We start from the raw sequence: 22,801 nt of genomic DNA, 5'->3' as shown, positions 1-22,801 counted from the left end.
AACTCTCTCTCAAACACCTGGTTTGTGCCATACCCCCTCCTGGGCTCACAGATGCCATCAAGCATGTCCTTGTCCTCAGGTTGCTCACAGCTGGTGTGGAAGCCAGCAGCTTCCTCTAGGGATCAGAACAGAGGGGCCTAGGAACAAAGGGAGGAAGTGACTCATCGAGCCTGGGGAGAGGGTTCAGACAAGGCTCCAGAGAAACATTTGCACCTGGCCAGGGAGGATAAGCAGGAGGGGGGCCTGCAGGTGCCCAGCAGGGAAAAAGGGGTGAAGATAAGAAGGCAGGGCAGTGTCGGGGCTGGAAAAAGCATTTGGAGCCAGGTTCCACGAGCCTTGAATGCCGAGCTAAGGACTTTGGTCTTTTATCCAGGGAGCAGTGGGAGATGCTAGGGGTTTGTAAGCAGGTACAGACGTAGTTAGAGCATCTCTCTCCCTCTCTTCCTGTCTCCCTCTCTTCCATTCTGGCATGCCCACATTTAGGGTTGTCGACATGGAGACCCCAGATGCCAATTGCTGATAAGCCCCCTTTCATCTTGGGCAGGTCCCAGGCTACACCAGTCAGAACAGGTGGCAGTTTAGAATTCTTATCTTGCAAAGCCCTCACAGTTCACAGATGGAAAAGACTGAGGCCCAAAGACAGGGAACAAGGGGAGCAGAGTGCCAGTGGTTTGTTTCCTGACCTCAGGAGCATGCCTGTGTGTGACATTTCAGCCCTGAGAGTCCCTGCAGAGAAGGAAACAGTGGGTGGGAGGGCCTGCTGGCAGCCCAGGTAGCTGGGGCTGGATCTGCCCACACTGTTCCCCCACGGGCTGTGTGGGCAGAGGGTCCAGTCAGGCTGTAGGGGTCAGGAGGACCCAGAGCAGTGCAGAGTGCCTACTCTCCAGGGAGCCGGTGGGGCTGAGGGTGAGGGAAGAGCCCGATGCTGAGCTGACATTCTCCACCACACAGGGCAGCGTCTCCCCAGGGTGGGCACTTGAAATAGCTTCCTGCATCTCGGAGGCCTAGCAGGCTTTGGAGTTGAAAGAGCCTTTGTGTGTGGAGCAGAAGCACTAGTTGAAAGTCTGAGAGAAATTAGGAATGGAACTGGGTGCTCTGCTCTTCGGCCAACTAGCTCCAACAGAAGTAGGAGTGACAATACTGCTGACGGAAGTAGCAGCCTGCCGGGCCAGCGCCCTGAGCCAGAGCCGGGCCGATGCAGACCCTCCCTGGCTCATTCAGTCCTCCCCAGAGCCCTCAGACGGAGGCAGTTTTTGCATCCCTGTGTCACAGGTGGGGAATGTGAGGCTCAAAGAGGTTAAGGATTGCCCCGAGTCACTCAACTGGAAAACAGTGGGCTGGATTCAAGCCTGGATCTGGGTGACAGGGCAGCTCAGGTCTCTCCAGCACCCCACACAGCTGCGGTGCTCAGAACGGATGACAACATCACATAAGCTGGAGGGGAGGGGGGAAGCGGGAGCCTAGTCTGTCTGCTGGCAAAGGAGTCCTTCTGGGGGAAGCACTCTTCCCCCAGAGGCTTACACGGCTGCTTCTCCAGCCTTCTTCTCATCTTTGCTCAGTTGTTCCCCTTTTTCCAGGCCTTCCCAAATACTTCATTTAAAAGTTAAATCCTTGCCCACTTTCTGCTGATTTTCTCCATTTCACTGATGGATGTCTGTGTTCGTTTCCAAGGTCTGCTGAAACAAAGTACCACAAACAATGTGACTTAAAGCAACTGAAATGTATACTCTCACATTTTGGAGGCTGTATGCCCAAGGTCAAGGTGTCAGCAAGACCATGTTCTCTAGAAGGCTCTGGGGCTCTCCTGTGCCTTTATTTTCTGGTGTTGCCAACAGTCCTTGGTGTTCCTTGGCGTGCAGCTGCATAACTCCCAACCCCTACTCCCTAGGCATTTTCCTCTTCCTCTTCACATCGTCTTATTAGGATACTCGTCGTGTTGCATTGCAAGTCTACCCTACACCAATATGACCTCATCTTAACTAATTACATCTGTGGGGAGCTTGTTTTCAAACAAGGTCACATTCTAGGGTATTGGGGGTTCAACGTATCTTTGGAGGACACAATTCAACTCATCACAACATCGGACCTATTGCTCATTTTGTGTAGTTGTTTTATCATCTATCTCCTCCCACCAGAACATAAACTCTGGGAGGCAGGAGTTTCTGTCTGTTGTGTTCACTGTTTTGTTCCCCATCACCCAGAATCAAATTAATTTGAGTGTGTGTAAATAAAATACCAAATCTGGGCAGATAAAGCCAATAGAGAACACAAGGATAGAATACTCAGGAATAAAGTAACTTCTGGAAAGCTCAGAGTAAAAGCACATCTCTGGTTTACTGTGTGATAAGATAGAGAAGGAGGTACAGAGGACAAGGAAGAAAACTGAATACCAAAGAACAGAATTAAAATCTGCATTGGAGGTATTAGGGAGCAGAGTTAATGCCAAGAAAAATGATCAATAGTGTGAAGGACAAACTTGAGATATTTCCCAGAATTCAGAGGAAATGGTGAGAGTGATCAATATAATGAGGGAAGAAGTAACAGTTATGGACACTGGAGAAGGGAGACCCTAAGGGAAAACCAGAACAGGTGAAACGGAACCAAAATCAACACGAAATAGGCACCACAATAGCAACAAGCACACCGAGCACCCAGATGTTGGTTTCTAATACCATTCTCCATAAAAAAAGAACCAGGACTCCTTGGAGAAATGGCTGATTCTAGGACTAAGGCAGGAAGTATGCAAGATGATCCTGGAGCATCTTCTAATGCCAGAAAGTGAGGAAGTACTCAAAACATCAGCAAAACACACTGATGGGGGCACGTTGGAGGAGTACAGCCGCCAACCAAAAAGAGTTCCCAGTGGCCAAAGCTGGGACAGTTTCAGCAACAAAATAAAATAGTATGGAATTGTAACTCAAAGTATGAGACAAATACCCATGTGTCCATACTGCTATGAATAAATTAATGGGAAAGAACAGACAAACCTCCTATACAGAAAAATCCCAAATGATTGATGTAGCTATTTTATACTCATGGAGGTGGAGCAGAACGACCCACTTCTTAAGTGACTTTCTTCCAAAGAGTACACAATGGAAAGAGGGGAGAAGAGTAACTTGATGGTGGAGAAATCAGACAAACATGACCTCAGCGGGGTGACCAAGGTCAGAATCAACAGTGGTAAGTCACACTTAAGTGATAAGTTCATCCACAAGAGGATGCACCCTTGATATGAGGGATGAGATGGACAGTTTGTCTCTGTGCTCTTCCTCTCCAAAACTCATGCCCCAAGTCCAACCATGAAGAAAACGCCAGGCAAATTCTAGGCCATTTTCCAAATACTCCCCAAAACTGTCTAGGTCTTTAAAATGGAGGAACATCTGAGCCAAAAGGAGCCTACAGAGACATGACAACTAAATATAAAGTAGTGCTCTGGGTGCGATCCAGGAAGAGAGCAAGGACATTAGAGAAGAAAACCCAAAGGAAATCTGAATAAAGTATGGACTTTAGCTAATAATAATCAATATTGATTCATTAATTGTATCCAATGTACCACACTAACATAAAATATTAATAATAGGGGAAGCTGGGTGAGGAGCATATGGGGACTTTCTATCTTTGTCATTTTTCTGTAAATCTAAAACTAATCTCAAATAAGTTTATTTTTAAAAAGGGAGCCAAACTTAAGTGCGCTCAAGAGAGTCCTACTAGGTTGGACTGACAGAATTGCTAATAGTCAACCATTTCTGAACTACAAACTCAACAATCTCAGAAGGAAATGTGCACACTGCTATGTGCACGGTCTCACTGGCCTTTCCACATTCTAGCAGAATTGGTGAAAAGAGAGTCATACCAAGACACATTTTGGCAGAAGCTTTGAAGTACAAACATAAAGGGGAAGAATCTACAAGTATCTAGGCCAGAAAAAAAAGCAAATTTCCCACAAAGGTGCAAAAACCAGGCCACCTTGACTCCTCTGCAGCATTCAATCCCAGAGACAATAGAGCCGCTGGGAGACCGCCTCCCAGGCGTGCAGCTGATGAGGCCTACTAGCCAGGTGCCCTTCTCGGAGTTAATCCTTGAAGGTTTACATCAGCCAGCCAAGAACAATGGCAAACTTCATAGCAGGTTACGGCAGAAATGGCTGAGTAGGAGCCACAGGAATCCGTGGACAGAAAGCTAAGTCTAAATAAATTGTTATAAAATTGCATACAGATGCAGAAGTTCATTTTGAAAGCAAATGTACATGTACATATAGTGCAAAAATAGATACTTGAATAACAATAACTGAGATAGAGAAATCCAAATTCCATTAACAGGGCCAAAAAAGTGGGTGATATAAAACAGGGGTGGTAACCTCCTGGTCTTAGATAGAAGAGGGACTCAGAGGAGCCCACCTGGCTCATGAATTTCCTAAATAAACGTATGAGCTAAAGGATGCTTTGAATAACTTGATGGTAAATATACTATAATGCAAACAGAACCTGAAGCTTTTGAAGCATAGAAGGTGAACGCAGGGAAAATCTAGTCCACATATTGAAAAGCAGAAAGCGAATGTGAACGCCGGGAAGCGTACCAGGTAGGTAATTGCAGACCAAATAGAGCCATTCTGACCATAAATTCAAATAGGTCAAACTCCGTATGAAAAGGCAAAGACTTCTACAATTGTGTTTTTGAAGAACTAACTGTAGCTTTTGACGGCAGAGGAAGTGACCCCGAAAAGGCAAAGGTCAGAAGTCGGGCAGAGGTAGGGCAAGCCAACCAAACGAAGCAAGAACCCCAGCGTTCACAGGAGACCAAAGGGAATTCAAGGCACTGACCGTTAAACGGGATTAAGGAGAGTCATTCTCTGTAGATCGGGGTACCATTCACCGTGAGAACTACACACTCATGGACCATTATTGCTGTAAATTACATCTCATTGAAATATATAAAGAAAAGCCTGTTAAAATACAAAGGAGAATTGACAGAAACACAATAGCATTGGGAGCCATAACCCTCTCCTTCTTGGACAGATCACCCAGGCGAAAATAAGCAAGAGCACAGAGGAACCAAATAACAAAATTAATCAGGCTGGTTTAGCAGATACGTACCGAAGTTCGCCTAAAGGAAGTCAAGAAATAAAACCATCTCTGCGTGATGGAGACTGGAGGCCTTTAAGCTCCTTCCAGGCCTGTTCCAAACATGGGGCTTTAAAGGGGAACTGTTGCCAGGCTGGGCTGGGGGAGGGGGTGTGGAGGCTGCCCCTGGGTGTCTCTATGGTGCCTGCTCTGAAGCTTTGGACCCTGTGGGGCAGAGGGCCAGGCTTCAGATGTCCTGCTCTGTGCACTTTATTTGCTTTCTCCCCCTTCCCTGGAGCAGCCCCCAACCCATCATTCAGGATTCAGATTCCGGGAACATCTCCCTAATTTATAAGCCAGCCGATGAGCAACCTTAATTCCGTCTCCAAAACTCTGCAGCATTAATTCCCTCTTGCCATGTCACAGAGCATAGTCCCAGGTTCTGGAGATGAGGAAATAAGACATTTGGGGGGAGGCCATTATTCTGCCTAAAACAGGAAGACGGCAAAATTAGACCTTCAGGTGAACTGTGACCCCCCGCTCTGCTCCATGGGAGAGGCCTTGTGGGAGCTCCCCTCTCATCCCCACAGGCCAGGAGGCTACTTGACTGCGGGAAATGGTTCACATAGGTACCCCAGGGGGATGCAAAGCTACAGCATGAACATGGTACAGTTTCCCAGTGGGCCAGTTTTGCTCAGAAACATGGGAAGAAAAGCATTATTTTTATCTTAAGATAAGCACAGATACGTAATTGGAATGCTAAATATACGTGAATTTTCAAGATAAAATAATAAACTGTACAGAAATGGGATGCTTTCCCAGTGGCTGCTATGGGCCATTCCTTCTTTACTTCCATTTTTAAAAATATATGCCTCCTTTGGGTACAGACTTGTCTGATCCTTATGTTGTACACTTGAAACTAATGTAACATTTTATGTCAACTACACTCCAGTAGATCGACAGACAGACAGATAAAAATGAAAAATAAATGGAAGGGCTAACCAGAATAAAAAGTTTAATGTAACAACAGCAACAAAAGAATATATGTCTCCTGCTTCTCTGCCATTAGGCACATTTCTGGTAAGGAAAAAAGATGTCAAAACTAACTAAATAAAAGTACTCATTCTGGGTATGGAATCGGTGTGTCAGGGCCAGGAGGTACTTTGGGAAGCATCTAGGCTAACCCTCCTGGACTTAACCCCAGGTCTCATAGCCAGAGTCGGGGGCAGGAGTGAGCCTGGGCTCTAGACCCCTTCCCCAATGCCCACTGGCCCAGGTCGTACCACCTCCCAGCCCCATCATGACCAGCTGCTAAGAGCTCGGCCGCTCTGGGGTTTGTAGCACCTCCTCCCTTTCTACAGCATCATACACAGTTTATTCTAATTTTTCAGCATCCCGGTGGGTCTATAGGGCTGGGCACCTGGGAAAACCAGGAAGCGATTGCAGTGGACCAAGATGGATGTACAGGTGGCAGGAGATACCAGAAAACACAGAGGTCAGTGTCCGGTTGACCTTCCCTTCTAGCAGGACCCCGCACTCTGGCCACAAGGAAGGCAGGATGGGGTGGCCTCTGTTTTCCTGCTCTTTTAAATGTTATGCCAGCCATTTTAATGTCTCAGGATCACCTCTCCTGCTGCAGTGCTTTCACGTCCAAGTCTACCCAACTTTCTCCCAAGAGCTGTTGCTGCAAGCTGGATGTTTTCTCAGCCCAGGCGGCAATAAATAGGGGTGACTGGTCAAGCACTCCAGCTCTGGGGCCAGGCCCAGCCGGAGTTGAGACCAGCCCACCACTTCCTACATGTGTGACCTGGTGTCTTAGGTTGAACTCCTGAGAAACAGAGCCTGAGAGTCTGGTGAAAGTGATTTATTGAGAACACACTCAGGACACAGGAGAAAGGCAGGATAAGGCAAGAGGAAAGCTGGGCCAGAATGCTGTCTTGGCTCGAGACCAGTTTAGCCTGGCCTCACGGGGTATCTGGAGCATAGCCTGCACCCCAGAGCTGGTGCCCCCTTTCAGTGAGCGAGTCACTGGATGCTGCGGAATGTGGGGCACAGCACGATCTTCAGAGCCAGGAGGTTCCCATTAGCAGGGGGCAGTTGTCTAGAGAAGGGAGCAAGCCGTAAGCAGCCTATGCTCACTGCTCTGGGATGGATGCAACAGTCCTGAGTCGAACCACCAGAGCTGACGGTGTCTGCTGCACTTGGAAAAGCTTCTTAATTCTTTGGGGCTCAGCAGGCTCATGAAACTTTCCAGAGTGGACATAATAACACCTATCTCCTTGGCTGGGGCTGATATACCGCTTAGTACCACAGCTAGAGAGAGCTCCAAACTTGTCCTTGCTTTTTATTTGCTAGGATCCCTTACACATGGGGGGTTATACACAAGGTCTTTGAATTAGGTTATCCTGCTGAAGTGTCACTTTTGTGTGTATGTGATCTTAGCTGGCTTGAAGTGTCCCAGAGACAAAGAGGCTTTAGACAAGAGATGAGAAGAACCCAGGAAGGAGGAAAGGAAATCCATCCAGGGTTTGGGCTGAACACTCCTCCCACCCCATCGCTGTCTCCTTCCATTCTTGCCCCTTCCCTGTAGGCGAGGCCTCTTGTGTGAACATAGGTCTCCGTGTGCTCTACAACCTGAGTTCTAACCATCTGAGGACAAGACGTCCTTTGTCCCAACTCAGGCCATCTTTCTCTCCAGGTGGCCTCCTGCAGAATCGAGAGTCTGTGGAAGAGTGCAGGATTTTTGGACCCTGTCCTCTGCCACATTCTGGGTTCTCTGAACCATCACAACCCTGTTCTGTAACTCTCATCCTCAGGGACGTTCTTAGCTCTCCTGCCCTACCCCCTGGTACTCTTCAGACTGCCCCAGAGTCCTTTCCACTGCAAAGGAGAGTGTGTTCAAACCCCTGGCAGGGAGATGGGAGGTGTGGCCAGAAGCAGGGACCACTGCCAAGACACAATTTCTCTTCCACTTTACAGATTTTCAGGAAAAGATACAAGTTATGTAACATTGAACAGCATGATCCTGGAACTTTTGCAAGAGCATGCATGTGTTAAAAACTTCTCAGACTCTCCAAACCCAGGAGTGCCTCAGTGGAGCACTGGTTGAGCATCTGACTCTTGGGTTCAGCTCAGGTCAGGATCTCGGGGTTGTAAGATCAGATCCTGCATCAGTTTCACTCTCCATGCGAAGTCCGCTTAAGATTCTCTCTCCCTCTCCCTCTGCCTCTCCCCCCTGCTCTCTCTCTCTCTCTCTCTCAAATAAATAAATAAATCTTTAAAAAAGATCCTCTTTCCCTCTGCCCCTCCCATGTCAAATAAATAAATAATAAATAGTCTTGATTTTAAAAAGAATCCCGAAATCCAAAACCTTTCCCCTCATCCCCGAATCTTCCAATAAGTTGTTGCTCTGGAAAGGAGAACAAGGTATATCCATGCTTTTCATACTCTCAGGAAAACTCCTCATGCTCCCGGAGTACACATTTTCCATTTTGAGAAGCTGTTCCACCTCTTTCTACTGCTCTCAGGGTTCCTGCTGAGGATCCCAGGCCGGTTCCATCTCCCTTTGTCCGCTCCCCCCGCTCCAGGTGCACTGGGTGCTGCTGCTTCCCTCCCAGACACTGCAGCATCTTGCCGCCTCTTCCTGGCTGGAATCAGAGTGGGTGTGGATAGCTCCCTGCAGCAGGCACAACCTGGCTCTGGTTAGGATCTTTCTCCAGGTCCTCTGATGGTCAGAGGGCCACCGAGGTGAGAGTACTGGTTCTGGGGTGCGGTGCAGTCTTGGGGAAAGCTTTTTGCCTCTCTAGGAAGGGGTTCAGTAGATCAGTGATCTCTTGGGTTCCATCCAATTTTAACAGTCTGGGAGCACAGAACCAAATGGTCCATGCAACTTGGTTGTCATGGCAACAGAGACACGCAATTGTCCATGAGTGGTAGAGCTGGTTATTTATCTATCTGCAGGTGGTCAGGTGGTCAGCCATGAAGATGTGGGCTCCTCGGTCCATTCAAGAAATGGACATGGTGAACCCAATGAGTGCTGAGCCCTAGGCTAGCAGGGTATTGGTGCTCTGGTGATCATAGCTACCAGTAACTGAATAAGGAGAGCAGGCCAGGCACTGTGCTTGGTACTTTACATAGCATCTACTCCCTCATTCATGCATTCAATGCCTGTTGTTGTTGTATATATGCCATGTATGCCCTGTCCCCCTGACCTGGGACCCATAGCCGAATCAAGTTACCCTCAGTCCAGAGGCACCTGGGTGGCTCAGTTGGTTAAACATCTGCTTTCAGCTCAAGTCATGATCCTGGGGTCCTGGGATAGAGTCCCACATCGGGCTCCCTGCTCAGCAGGGAGCCTGCTTCTCCCTCCCCCTCCTCCCCCCCTGCTCATGCTCTGTCTCTCTCTCTCAAATAAATAAGTTTTTTTAATCTTAAAAAAAAAAAAGTTACTCTTAGTCCAGTGGAAAAGACAGGCAAGTAAGTGGACTTGTGCCATGATAGAGGGAAGCAGAGTGCTCTGGGCTGACAGAGGAGCAAATGACCACCTAATAGGACAAAGATGGTTTCTCAGAGTAGGAGGTGCCTGAGCTAAAGCATGAAGGGTGAGTGGCAGCTCTCCATGCAGAGGAGTGGGGTGAGAGAGAAGGGAATTCGAGATGGACTGGACGAGCTTGCAGAAAGCAAGAGGGGGGAAAAAGTGGGGAAGGAGCCGGTGAATGAGTGCACGAATGGCAGACCTGTTTTAGAGAACTGCACATAGCTCATTCTCAAGCCCTGGAAGAGTGGAGCAGGAGTTGGCTGGCAAAGCGTCTTGAATGTCCTACTAAGGAGCTCAGTTGACCTATAAAGCTCAGGGAGCCACAGAAGGATTTTGCACAACCATGTTTAAATCTTGGAATGATTCCTTCATCTGCTCTGTGGCGACCAGGGTGGATGGAGCAGGACCAAGGGTGGGAATCCAGCCGGGAGACAGTCGTAGTTCACCAAAGAGGGAATGATGGTGGCTAAACCCAGCGTGGTGGGGCTGCGGGCACGGGGGTGACTTGGCACAGGATGGAAGGCAGAACCAGCGGGCCCTGGTTAGGGCTTGGATGGAGGTGAGTGAGCCTGAGTGGTGGGAGGGTGGCAACAGCATTCTCAGAGATGGACAACACGACAGGGGGAAAGGGCTCGTCGGCAAAGAGGATGAGTTCAGCTTGGGATGTGCTGAGCTTGAGGTACTTGGGAGAGTCCAAGTGGAAGGGTCCAGTGGGCAGTGGGTGGGGAGAGTGGTCAGGCCTCCGTAGCACACAGAGGGCAGTTGTGGCTGGGCTCTCAAATGACGATGCCCAAGGAGAGTGATGAGGGCAAAACTGGAACACCAGCATTTAGGGATGGGCAGAGAGATAATGAGCTGCCCCGGAGTCTGAGCAGGAGGGACCAGGAGGTAGGAAAGAACCAAGAGGAAGCATCATGGAGGCCAGTGGGTAGGTTTCATTAGCATGAATTCCACAGCCACCTGGCAAGGTAGGTTGTATTCTCCCTCTTTCAATGATGAGAAAATTGAGGCTCCAGGGGATTAAGACTCAGGGCCACACAGCTGGTCAGTGGTAGAGCTGGGATTTGAACTAAAATCTAAAATCCAATAAGCTATTTCTACTATATCATGTTTAGCAACACAGAGCTTGGCACAAAGTAGATGCTCAATAAGTGTTTGCTGGCTGGTTGGATGAATACTATTAGCAGCAAAAAAGGCTAAAAGATTTCAACAAACAAGCAGAAAAAATCCTGGAGTGTGCCTGAGAGCATGTCCATAGAACGGAAGCAGCTTAGAACTTTTTATAGCATTGCAGACATTGTGATGACAAAGGCTTGCCTTCCTTCAACTGCTCTGTTAACGATCTTTTAAAGTCCTTTCAGAGCGAGGGTTTTTTTTTTTTCTCTTCTTTCCATTCTTGCTTGCAAACGAAGGATGATTTTAGAATCCAAGCCTTTTTTATTTTGCTAAAGTACATGATGAGTAAAATGGCCTCCCAGTCAGCACTTTCCAATTTTGAAAGATGCTAAAAACTGATCTTTAAAGGCATGTTTCTCTTCTTTATGCATCAAAGAGCCTTGAGTCCTGCTGGAAGGGACAGGCGGAACGGCGGGAAGGTGGCACCACCTGCCAGGCTGAGCCTCAGTGCGGAGGGCAGGAAGTGACTGGGGTGGGGAGCAGGCCAGTGGGCCAGGGCCCCAGCTGGTCTCCTGCAGGCTGCCTGGCACATCCTCCTGTAGCCTGTTCTCTATGGGGCGGGGCCCCGCCTGCATCCCCGTCCCCCTAGGGAGCAACAAGGATCCCTTACCTGCCCCAGGAGGGAGCCTCAGGCAAGCACCCAGTAAATGTTTGTTGAATGAATAAATGAGTCACAGGAGCTGTTGTACAGTGCACACATTGAGATCATAAGCGCAGTCCTATTTATAGAGTTTTCAAATGTAAGTTTTTCTTGGAGTTAAAGATGGGTTGGGATGAGGCTATAAAACCCTAATACTAGCCAGTACTTTTTGGGCATTGACTATGTGCCAGGAACTGTGTGAAGCAGTTGATGTGGATTGTCTCATTTGGTCCTCCCCAAAACCCCGGAAGCTAGGCACTGCCATTTCCCCCATTCTACCAATGAGGAAATTGAGGCCAAGACGGATAAAGGAGCGGCCTGAGGCGCCCTGAGGCTTGTGGGTGGAGGTGAGATTTGAACAAAGCTCAGAACTCAAAGAGACTCTGAAACTTCTTAATTGGGAAGCTCTGTGGGTTCCAGGAGGGTATAGAACAGTCTAGAATACTAGGGGAGGGTGGGGCCGCTGCAGTCTGATTTCTGCCACCACCAACTCCCCTGGGGACCTTGGTTGCTCCTTTCTGTCCTCTGGCCTCAGTTTTCCTGGGTGTCAGGTGGGGAAGAAGATCAGACGCTGCCTCAGTGCCCTGTAGGGCTGGCCTGCCCCTTGTTGAAGGAGATCATGGATCCTGCTGGAACCGCTCAGAGCTGCCAGCTTTATAAAGCCTCCAGCCAGTGCAGATTTGTCCCAGGGCGAGCCCCTGAGACCAGGGAGGGCGGCAGGAGCTGAGGGGAAGCTGGCCCCACAGAGGCCAGAGCTCTTGGCCGGGGAGCTGGGGGTGCGCGAATGTTCTCTGCCCACGGCTGCAAGCCCTCTAGTATGCCTGTCGTCCACTCTCCTTCACGTACGTGTCCTTCTGTCCACAGGGCAATGACGTGAGGATCATCCTCGGCCAGTTTGACCAGAATATGGCAGCAAAAGTGTTCTGTTGTGTAAGTAAAACTTTGGTCGTGTCGCCGTGTCTTTGGGGAGTTTCACGAAGCTTTTTCTCAGACTCCTCCTCACTGCCCAGTCTGAGTCCGAGTTGTCAGAAGCAGAAGTGTTCTTGTCACTACTCTTTCCTCTTTTCAGGGAGCTAAACCGCACGGGCTCAGAACAGTGTGGTCGTGGAAGGCACTAGGGACCTCAGGTGACCAAACCTCCCCTCCAGCTCCCTGTCTAAGCCCCATCGGCGAATGCTCCGCCCGTCCACTCAGCCATGCTTGATGGAGGCCTGCTGTGTGCAGGGCAGAGAGTGGGAGAGGCCAGACGTCCAGGCCAACAGATCCAAGTTGGGAACAGATCCAAGGTGCAAGGAACCCTAATGGGCTGGAATGTGCGATTCAATCTAAGATTAAGTCAAATAGTCCAAACAGAAGGCTGCATGAGCACAAATCATGTTGCCTGTGTCCAAAGTGGTTAGAGGCCTAGCTGAGGAGTTCTGTGCATTTAGAACAGAAGAGATTTGGGGGTCTTGTGGTTGCCGTGAGTCACCAATGCAAGCATAACTGTCAGGAGCCATGGGGACCTCAGGCTGCGCGACCACACCCAGGGACGATGGTCCCTCTGCTGTCTGCTAGAGAGACACTGCCTGGGGTGTCCTGCTCAGCTCCTGGTGCCCATGGCAGGAGAGATGCAGGAATTGAAAGCGCACCAGGAGTGAGGACAGAACGATGCCTGGAAGCCACAGTCACATGGGGCTGTTTTATCCTGAAAGCTCAAGAACACAGTGAGAACTCTGATCATCTCTCCATTTACTGGGGAGGAGGGAAAAGCCACGAGGCTGACATTTCTGGAGACCCTGGACGGAGTCGGGAGCTCAGGAGCCAGTCTGTTGCACAGTTGCTGAATGTGGGCTTGTTATTGACACTTCTTGGAGCCTCCGTTTTCTCATCTGTACAGTGGGGATGATAGCAGCACCTGTCTCGTGGGACTGTCGCGGAGATGCAGTGAGCAGAAGCACCGAGTGGCGCCTGATGGGTAGTGAGCCCTCGGTAAACCTCGGTAAACGTCAGCGACCTTCGTTTGTTTATGTCAAGGCTCAGGTGTGTGCGAATGGCACGGACCGCGGCTGGGCTAGCGAGTTTCCATCTGGTGGTCTTTACAGGATGGTGTGAAGCATCGTCTGCTCCAGTTAGGGGTAACGAGGAGTCTTTCCATATGAAAATCTAAGAACGAATGTGAGAAAAATTGAAAAAATGGAGCAAATGGATTTAATACATTTAACTTCAGAACCTGGCTCATAGTTTTACTCATAAACCTTTACTCATACAATACAACCTGAGGTCTAAAAATGGCCCAGTTTAAAAAGGAGAATGATGCTCCATATTGGAGAATGTCATCTCTTTGGGGGGAAGAAACCGTCCCCCCTCCCCCTTCCCCAGCCTTCACCATATCCCCAAGGCCTTACAGACAGCTGGAGGATGATGTGTAATAACTCCAGGAGAATAGATTCAGAAAAATGATCCTTGAAGACACCACACTGGTCACTGGCCATCTCCCTTTTACAAGAAATGTAGTCAGACCTCGTCCTCCGCTCTGAGCCAAACCCAAGTGGAGGAGTGGCTGTGATTTCCCTCTGGGCCATGCACTGGGATTATATTCTGAGTGGCATTTCCAGCCATGGTTTCTGCTTCAGAACAGACGGTGTGGCTATCTTCCTCTTGACCCAAAGCCCTGGGCTGCCTGCCTTCCACATGGCCTGGGACACCATCCTCCTCCTCATCCTGCTTTCCTCTTGTTGGACCGTGGGCATTTTGCAATAGGCTCCCTCTTTGAGTCTGCGGGTGGATTTGTGTATTGAGGAATTCCTTGCAAATTTTTTGTTGGGTGTTTATCCCAAGTGTCAGACCCTCAGATGCAAGCCCTCCAGGGCTTAAGTTCTTACCTGGTAGGGAAGGAATTCTTCTGGCAAGTCTGGAAGATCCTGAGGAGAGTCTGCTCAGTGTCTTCCTACTGGATCAAGGCTGGCGTGTGACAGAGGGAGGAGCCGCTCAGAGCAGAGGCCCCAGGAAAGAGCCTTCCTGGCTGTGTCAGGGTCAGAGTGCAGATCAGATGGAAACAACCGCATCATTGCCATCCAAATGCCGCAGTGCAAACTTTGCAGCATGTTGCTGTGTTCTTGAGATTGGAACCGCCACCCAATGGAAGCGCAGACTCCAGCAAATGCAAGGCCTATTTATAGCCCTGTGGCAAAATGTTCATTTGGGCTTCAGCACAGAATGAGCATGTCTCCTCGCTTTTGTCTTCTCTTCCAGCACCCCCCCCCCCCGGGGGGGGGTCTATTCTAAATTCTCAAGCACTCTGGCCTGGGTTCTGGTTTTAGCTCTACCAGCTGTGTGACCTCAGGCAGGTCACTTGACAGCTCTGGTCTCCAGCTCCCTCACCTCTAAAGTGGAGTCAGCAGTCCTCGCCCCATCGGCCTCACGGGGTTGGCAAGAGGCTGAAATTAAGGTCGCAGAAGGAGACCGTCATCCCAACTGTGAACTGCCTTCCTGATGTGAGGGTTCATTACTGTCATTGATGTGACTGGATTAGGAAAAGGGAAATGTCCCTCTTGCGTGTGGAGGGGAGGAGGCGAAAGGAAACATCATGAAAAGCAGAAACTGGATGTTTAAAAATAATTTACGTCATGGTTACCTGTCTGCAGCTAATAAGAACCAAAGTGATCCCTGAGGCTGAAGAAGGTGAGCTCAGGACTGCCCGTCACCACATGGCAGGGCCCACTGGTGGCCACAGGTCCTGAGATCACATTCCTACCAGAGGCAGAGAGAGGGAAAAAACTAAGGTGACCGAGGAAACTGGAAATACGTTCAGTCGCCCCACACCCATTTTTCTCAGGTGCGCTGTGCACACCAGACACTGTGCTAAGCAGTGAGGACCCAGGGAAGAGGGGACCCCACCCTACAAACACTCCCCCTCTGGCGAAGGAGACAGATGAGCATTCCAGCAGCTTCTCCCAGCTTATGTGCATAACAACCTCAGCCCCTCTGAACATGGAAATTGCAGAACAGAAGACCAGAGCCTTCCCCTCAGTTCCTTTAGATGCTGGAGGGTATATTTAAACCAGTCTACTTACTTTGCCTGGGAGCCTCTTAGACACTCACTCGAAGCCTATTGACTTTTGCTCTACACATACGCTTAACAACCCAGGTGCCTGCTTTCCAAGCCATAGCAGTTTAAAAGAAGCAAAATCAGAGAGGACAGGGACTCAATGGCAGTGAAAAGTGACACCTGAGACCCAACAGCGTTACTGTGCACAGGCCATAACAGTGACTGGCGTTCAGGATAAAGTCGTGCATTACGGAGAGGAGAAGGGAACGAGAAGGAGCTTGCTAAAATGTTCCCGAATGTAGTGATGGCCAGGCATGGTGCACGGGTTATCCCATTTAATGCTTACGCCAACCCAGTGAGCTAGGCTTTGCTTTCCACAGGCTATAGATGGGAAAAGTGAGACCCGAGGGGTTGTGTGCCAGAGTCACCCAGCTGGCAGGTGCAGAGAATCTGGTGCTGCTTGACTGTAATCTTTTTTTATGTGGTCAGTAGGAAAATGTTTATCTTCCACAAAACTGAATAACATTCTAAACAAAATCTGTTGTCACTCAAATGGACAAAGCTTCACTTTTCTGGAAAATTCACTCACAAGAACAGCTCCTAATGAGACAAGGGCAGGTCAGAGAGCTGTCAAGCAGATCCCTGGGAGGCTCCTGACTTCCTGCTCCGGGCTGCCTCTACATTATCACAAGATCTTTGTCCTGGGAGAGTAATGCAGATCTGCCTCTGCAGATTAGAAGGCCTCTTATCCTCACTCTGTATCTATTGACTCCTACTTAACATACGTTCCTGGATGGAATGTTCCAGCTCCCTCACCTAATATACGTTCCTTAACATACTTTCCTAATAAGTGAGGCTGTCTTCTTGCCTCAACCTTTTAAGATTGAAAAAGCTTCCAGAAAGTATCATTGTACTTATTTTGCTAGGGAAAGAGGGGAACTTCCAAAAATGGACTTTGAATCTTGTCCCCTTGACTTAGCGGTATATATATATATATATATATATATATATATATATAGGCAAATCCTTTGATCCCTGAGCCCCAATTTCTCCAATTATAAAATAGAAATAATAACACATACCTCATAGGATTGTTGTGAAAATGAAATAAGAGAATGTGTAGAATTGGCCAAGCACATATAGGGGCTCAAGCCATCTGAGTTCCTACCTTTCAATAAAGGATGTGAGTGGTAAAGTCTCACAAGCTCTGCTGTTGACACAGTGATCTGGAATCCCTGGGATGAGCCTTTTGTTCAAAAGTCTAGCCCCCAGACAGATCTTGGATTATCTATTCTTTAGAAGAAAGTTTCCTGGGACTAAACCCCATTCTTTAGAGGGAAGACCAGGAGATTGCCTGCCTTTGTTGAACTGGGATGTTATCATGCAATGAGAATATGAGGGCTGTCTGTGTTTTCTACAACAATTGTGTTGGGGACAAGATTATAATGTAGCTGCTGGAAAAATGACTATGATCTGAGGCTGCATTATGAAAAATATATTATCTATAATTGGGGAGGTGAACGCCTCATATCATCAGAGGAGTCTAGAGAAAAGGCAGTGTGATCGCTGCCTCAAGGCAGTTGAAGGGCTCTTTCGTTAAATAATTTCAGTTTAATCTCCAGAGGCTTCACTGAACTAATGAGCAGAGGCCGTGGAGATGGGATCTGAGGTTACATTAAGGAACAAACATTTTAACTCACATTTATCCCAATGAGATGCTCCACACTGTGGGATGGGCTTTCTTAGGTGTTAAGAGAATTCTAGAAGAGTCACCTCCCAGATGTTGGAATGGGAGGAGCTCTCCCCCAACTCTCAGACTTGACAGTAACTTTTCTCTAATATACAGATGCACTTAGAGTCTCTGGCCTACCCTGCTGTGGGGCAGAGCCTGGCTTAGCATCCCAGAGCCTAAGTGGAGGGAAACCAGAACATTCCTGGAGTCCAAAGCAATCCTGGAGGCTCCCCTGCCACATCCTCCTGGCCTCTGTGCTGTGTCTGTTGTAGGCCAAGGAGTGCAAAGGGCTATGACATGAATTGTTTCCCCATGTGTTCATGACCTTCCAGAAATGAACTGAGGGGTCATTTAACATTCATGTTATAAGACGTGCACAGCTCATCACAGTACACAGGGAGCATCTGTTGCAATGATCATGTGACTTCTATCTTTAATTCCACTAATGTGATATATTACTTTTATTCATTTGTGTGTGTTGAACCATCCTTGCATCCCAGGGATAAAGGCCACTTGGTCGCAGCATATAATCTTTTCAGTGTGTTCTTGAATTCATTTGGCCAATATTTTGTTGAGAACTTTTGCAACTATGTTCATCAGAGATACCAGTCTATAGTTTTCTTATAGTGTCCTTATTTGGCTTTGGTCAAGCCCTCATGTTTAAATTTTTATTTCAGTGTTTATTATTTTATTCTATATGTTTCCAGTAAACCACCTTGGTTCTTTTGAGAGATGATGAAAAGAGATAACAGAGCAAATAATAGAAAAATTAATAAACCCTCTGGTAAGAGGATGTCTGAGCCCCCTCCACCTGTCTCACAGGGCACAAAGCCTTGAACAAATGTTTAACTCTTGGTACCTTCATGGTCAACCCATCTGTTACAGGCCTATGAGGAGAACATGTATGGTAGCAAATACCAATGGATCATCCCGGGCTGGTATGAGCCTTCCTGGTGGGAGCAGGTGCACACAGAAGCCAACTCATCCCGTTGTCTCCGGAAGAATCTGCTTGCTGCCATGGAGGGCTACATTGGCGTGGACTTCGAGCCCCTGAGCTCCAAGCAGATCAAGACCATCTCAGGAAAGGTCAGTGCCATGGTCTGCCCACTTCAGCCCCCAGGCCTGTCTCTTTTGATCATCTTGTCTGATGATGTTGGTACAAAGCACCCAGATCTTGTTCTTGCCTTTGCTCTGTGACTTTGAGCAAATCACTTGGCCTCTCTGAGCTTGCTAAATGGGGATAGCCAGACCTCCACTGCATGCCCCCTAAAGAACTTGAGAATCAAATGAGGTAAGGGTGCTTCGTAAGCACAAAACACAGTGTACATGTAAGCGACGGAGTCATGATTTTTACAGCATCAAGTACAGCCTGCCTTTCAGACTCTGTCAGGCTTTCACTCCATGGACCTCTGATGTGGAATGTCATTTCTCAGGCTCAATGATGCTCCTGTCAGCCTAGAGGAGAGGACTCGCGTAGACTTTGGGAAACATGTGCAGGAGACCAGCCAGACTGGCTTGAACCCCAGTTTTGCTACGTACCAGCTGTGTGACCTTGAGCTTGAGTTGTCTGAGCCAGTTTCCTCATCTGCATAGTAGCAGTAAAAATACCCTCCTCTGGTGGCAGATTGTGCAGTGTGGCTGGTGTGATGCCTGGCCTCTCAGTGCTGTCCTTACCGGGAGCAGCACTTTGGACAGGGAGCTCCGCATGTTGTCATGGGCCTTACTAACCCCTCCCTGCTTATCTCAGACTGCTGCGAGAGAACCAGGCACTGTGACATATATAAAAACACCTCAGAAGTCCACTGTTACCTATCAGTGTTAAGTGTTATCAGGAATCCGGGGATGGCGGCCCTGGTGAATGAAGATGATTATATCTGTCTCTTAGTTCTAACCACCAGCGAGAATCAAGGCCAGCAGTGCACACAATTCTCCTTCGTCTTCTGTGAGCTCAGACTGTTCATTTCTCCACCCAACTCTGGTTCCATTAAAGGAATTAAACTTCATGGTAAAGCTATATATATATATTTTATATATATTTATATATATAATTTTTTATCCATTATTCAATCTCAATCAGAGCCAGCTCTATAAGAATGATTTATTGATTTCTCCAAAAAATGGCAAATCATGAGGACACATTTTGTAAACAACTCTTTAGATCATGCTGGCACCTGGGGAATGCTGGAAAAACACTCTGGCTAGAAAATGTTGGAAGAAATTATTTTCATACAAAAATCGATGAGCATATAAAAAGTTTTGTGAGATGTGGAATAATGGGCAGAAACAACTCATTTCATTTCAGTAAGTGTTATTTTTAAAGGCGTAAAAGTTTGTAGTTTGTTAGCAGAGACTCGAGTCCAGGGACACTCTAGATTTAATCTCAAAATAATATAAAACCTTAGGAAAATGCAAAAACTAAAAAAAATAATTTCATGCAAGCAGGCAGCATAGTAACTGAACTGAGGACTTCAGGGGACCAAAGACAGAAATGATTACACTCAAGATCTGTGAAGCTGGGGGCACCTGGGTGGCTCAGCGGTTGAGCATCTGCCTTTGACTCAGGTCGGGATCCTGGGATCCTGGGATCAAGTCCCACATCAGGATCCCCACAGGGAGCCTGCTTCTCCCTCTGCCTGTGTCTCTGCCTCTCTGTGTCTCTCATGAGTAAATAAATAAAATCTTAAAAAAAAAAAAAAAGATCTGTGAGGCTTTGGGGCGTAAGAGTTGCAAGATGCCATGCAAAGAGTCTTGAATGTTGTTCTAAGGAGTGTAGATGCTACAGGGTGGATGAGCCATGCATGGATGTGAGCAAGACACAGGACTGCGTTTTGGGAAGATCATTTTTTTGCAGTGTCTTTTGGAGGAGGTGCTCTGACTTTATAACAACATCTCCCAGGTCACTGATTTTCATTTTATTTTATTTTTTTCATTTTAATGGTTTTTATTTGGGATTGGTGAGGAGGCTGACCTCACTCCCATAGCTCTGTGCCTGGGAATATAATACTTTGTGGCTATTCCTGGGGCTGTTCACCCATAGTGTGGGTGACCCACTCATGGGCCTCTCAGGATATAATAGTACCATTAGAGCAGAGCCAGGCTCCTGGCATGGGACAGCTTCCAAAATTCCACGACACCCAGTCCTTGCCTCTGAGATGTTTGAAGCAAGAGACTGAATTTCCTACATCATCCTGAGGTTACAAGATGCTTGAAGTTATGCGGGAAAATCTGGGGCATCTGCCTCTTGAAATCAGAGGCTTTAGGGTTCTCCTACAGATTATCTAGACCAACCTCCTATCAGATTCTCCGATCCTTCTAGTAGTAGAGGACTTACTACTTCTCCTCAGGGCCCACACAAGTCATGTCCAAACTAAACAGCCCTGTCCCCTCCTGTTGTAAGTCACACGGCCAGTGCAGAGCATGAGGGCAAAATTTAAAGTGTTGTTAAAAACCTCAGTCATTAAGGAGAAAAGTATTATAATGCAATATTTTTTAAAAATCAAAATTAACATGCAAAAAAAATCCACAATGGGGGACGCCTGGGTGGCTCAGCGGTTGAGCATCTGCCTTTGGCTCAGGTCATGATCCTGGGGTCCTGGGATCCAGTCTCACATTGGGCTTCCCTTAGGGAGCCTGCTTCTCCCTCTGCCTGTATCTCTGCCTCTCTGTGTCTCTAATAAATAAATAAAATCTTAAAAAAAAAATAAAAGATTCACAGGACTGGGATTAGGGTGAACCAAGGGATTTTAATCCCACAATTGCAAGACTGGATCTTGTCTTTATTTAAAATTATTCATCATGTTTTTGTTTTTGTTTTTTGCATTCGTTTTGATTTTTTTTAAATATCATTGATTTGGATGCCTGAGGTATTTGGCCCCCTGTTCAGTTACACACCTTGCTTGCCTCCCGCGGGTCCTGGCCCTGAACAGGTTGTGTTTATCAAGCTCCTTCCATGCTCAGCCTGTCCTCTACACATGCTCCGGTTTTTGTTTTGTTTTGTTTTGTTTTTGTTTTAAAGATTTTATTTATTTACTCATGAGAGACACAGACACACACACACACACACACACACACACACACACACAGGCAGAGGGAGAAGTAAGCTCCCTGTGGGGAGTCCAATGCAGGACTAGATCCCGGGGTCCCAGGACCACGACCTGAGCCAAAGGCAGACACTCAACCACCATGCCAGCCAGGTGCCCCTTCACGTGCTATGGTTGCATGCTCTTTTCCTGGGGCGTGGGGCCTGCAGTTGAATAAAACATTCTTATTTGTAGTCTGACCACAGCCTAGTTCCCCAACTAATCTCCAAGAGTCTATGGTCAAAGGAAGGTCAAGAGACATGGGAAATGGTTCTTGAATTTGAATTTGTGCCATACATGACTCCTGGGGACTGTGGTCAGCCTTCATGGGCTGCTGAGCTGAGGCCTAGATTTTGGGGTCCATCAGTGTCCGTGAAGACAAGCAGACACTTGTAGAATCCAGTCAGTGAGCTCTTGCCATCCTTCCTTAGGAAAGCTAAGCAGCAGAAATGGGAAGGGACACACCCAAGATTTTTGTAGTTGGTTAAATAGCAACCCCTAAAAAGATATGCCAGTGTCCTAACCCTTGGAAGCCGTGAATGTGACCCGATTTGGAAAAAGCGTCTTTGCAGATGTAATTAATTTAGGGATCTTGAGATAAGATCATCCTGGACTGCCTGGGTAAACCCTAAATCCAATGGCGAGGGTCTTCTAAGAGAAAGTTAGAGGGAGGGGCACCTGGGTGGCTCAGCCAGCTAGGCGTCTGCTTTCTGCTCAGGTCATGAACTCAAGGTCCTAGGATGAGCCCCGTGTCAGGCTCCTTGCTCAGCGGGGAGTCTGCTTCTCCCTCTCCCTCTGCCCCACCCCCTGCTTGTGTTCTCTTTCTCTCTCCCTCTCAAATAAATGAATAAAATCTTTTAACAAAAGAGAGAAAGGCAGGGGGAGATTTGCCACATGGTGATGGTCATATGATGGCACAGACAGAAACTAGAGTGATACGTCCACAAGAAAAAGAAAGCTAGGGATTGCTGGCAGCCATCAGGAACGAGGAGAGAAGCATGGTATAGATTCTCCCTAAGAGCCCCCGGAGGGAACCAGCCCCCCGACACTTTAATTGCAGACTCCTGGCCTCCAGAACCGGGAAAGAATAAACTTCTGTTATTTCGAGCCACCCGCATTTGTGGAAGTTTGTTATGGCAGCCCTAGGAAACTAATACAGTCACCCAGAGGGTCAGGGACAGCTCCAGGACCTGAAGCCAGGACTGCTGATTCCCTACCCAGAACTCCTTCCCCCTCAAAGTCTCCCCGCAAGACTTGTGACAAGCTTAGAACAGAATGCACCCAAATCAGCCCTTTCTGTCTCAGTGGGGTCACTGCCAGTAGGTGACATAACAGAAGAGTGTGGGTCTGGTGATCAAGAGATCTGGCACAAATCCTGGTATTCCCACCAATTAATCTACCTCCACAGCTAGTCCTTCTCACCCCACCCCCACCCCAGCCTCAGTTTCCCAAATGAAAATGAGAGATTGGGACCAGCTAACTCCTGGGGTCCTTTCGCATCTACGTTCTCTGGCTCTGTGTAAATACAGTACTGGGTTCTTACAGTG

At 47.9% G+C, this 22,801-nt stretch overlaps 1 protein-coding gene across 1 annotated transcript in view; it reads left to right on the top strand.

Annotated features, from left to right (window-relative positions):
• The window catches only part of GABBR2 (gamma-aminobutyric acid type B receptor subunit 2), a 370,018-nt gene that overhangs the window by 198,603 nt on the left and 148,614 nt on the right, over positions 1 to 22,801 (top strand). The window contains exons 5-6 of the mRNA XM_072842074.1: positions 12,278 to 12,343; positions 18,061 to 18,261. Coding sequence (XP_072698175.1) covers positions 12,278 to 12,343; positions 18,061 to 18,261 — 267 coding nt within the window. The remainder of the gene's footprint in view (positions 1 to 12,277; positions 12,344 to 18,060; positions 18,262 to 22,801) is intronic.

Source organism: Canis lupus, chromosome 10 (genome assembly GCF_048164855.1).
Source record: "Canis lupus baileyi chromosome 10, mCanLup2.hap1, whole genome shotgun sequence".
Lineage (NCBI taxonomy): Eukaryota > Metazoa > Chordata > Mammalia > Carnivora > Canidae > Canis > Canis lupus.
Note: the sequence above shows the minus strand (reverse complement) of the source record. Positions and strands in the feature narration are given on the sequence as shown.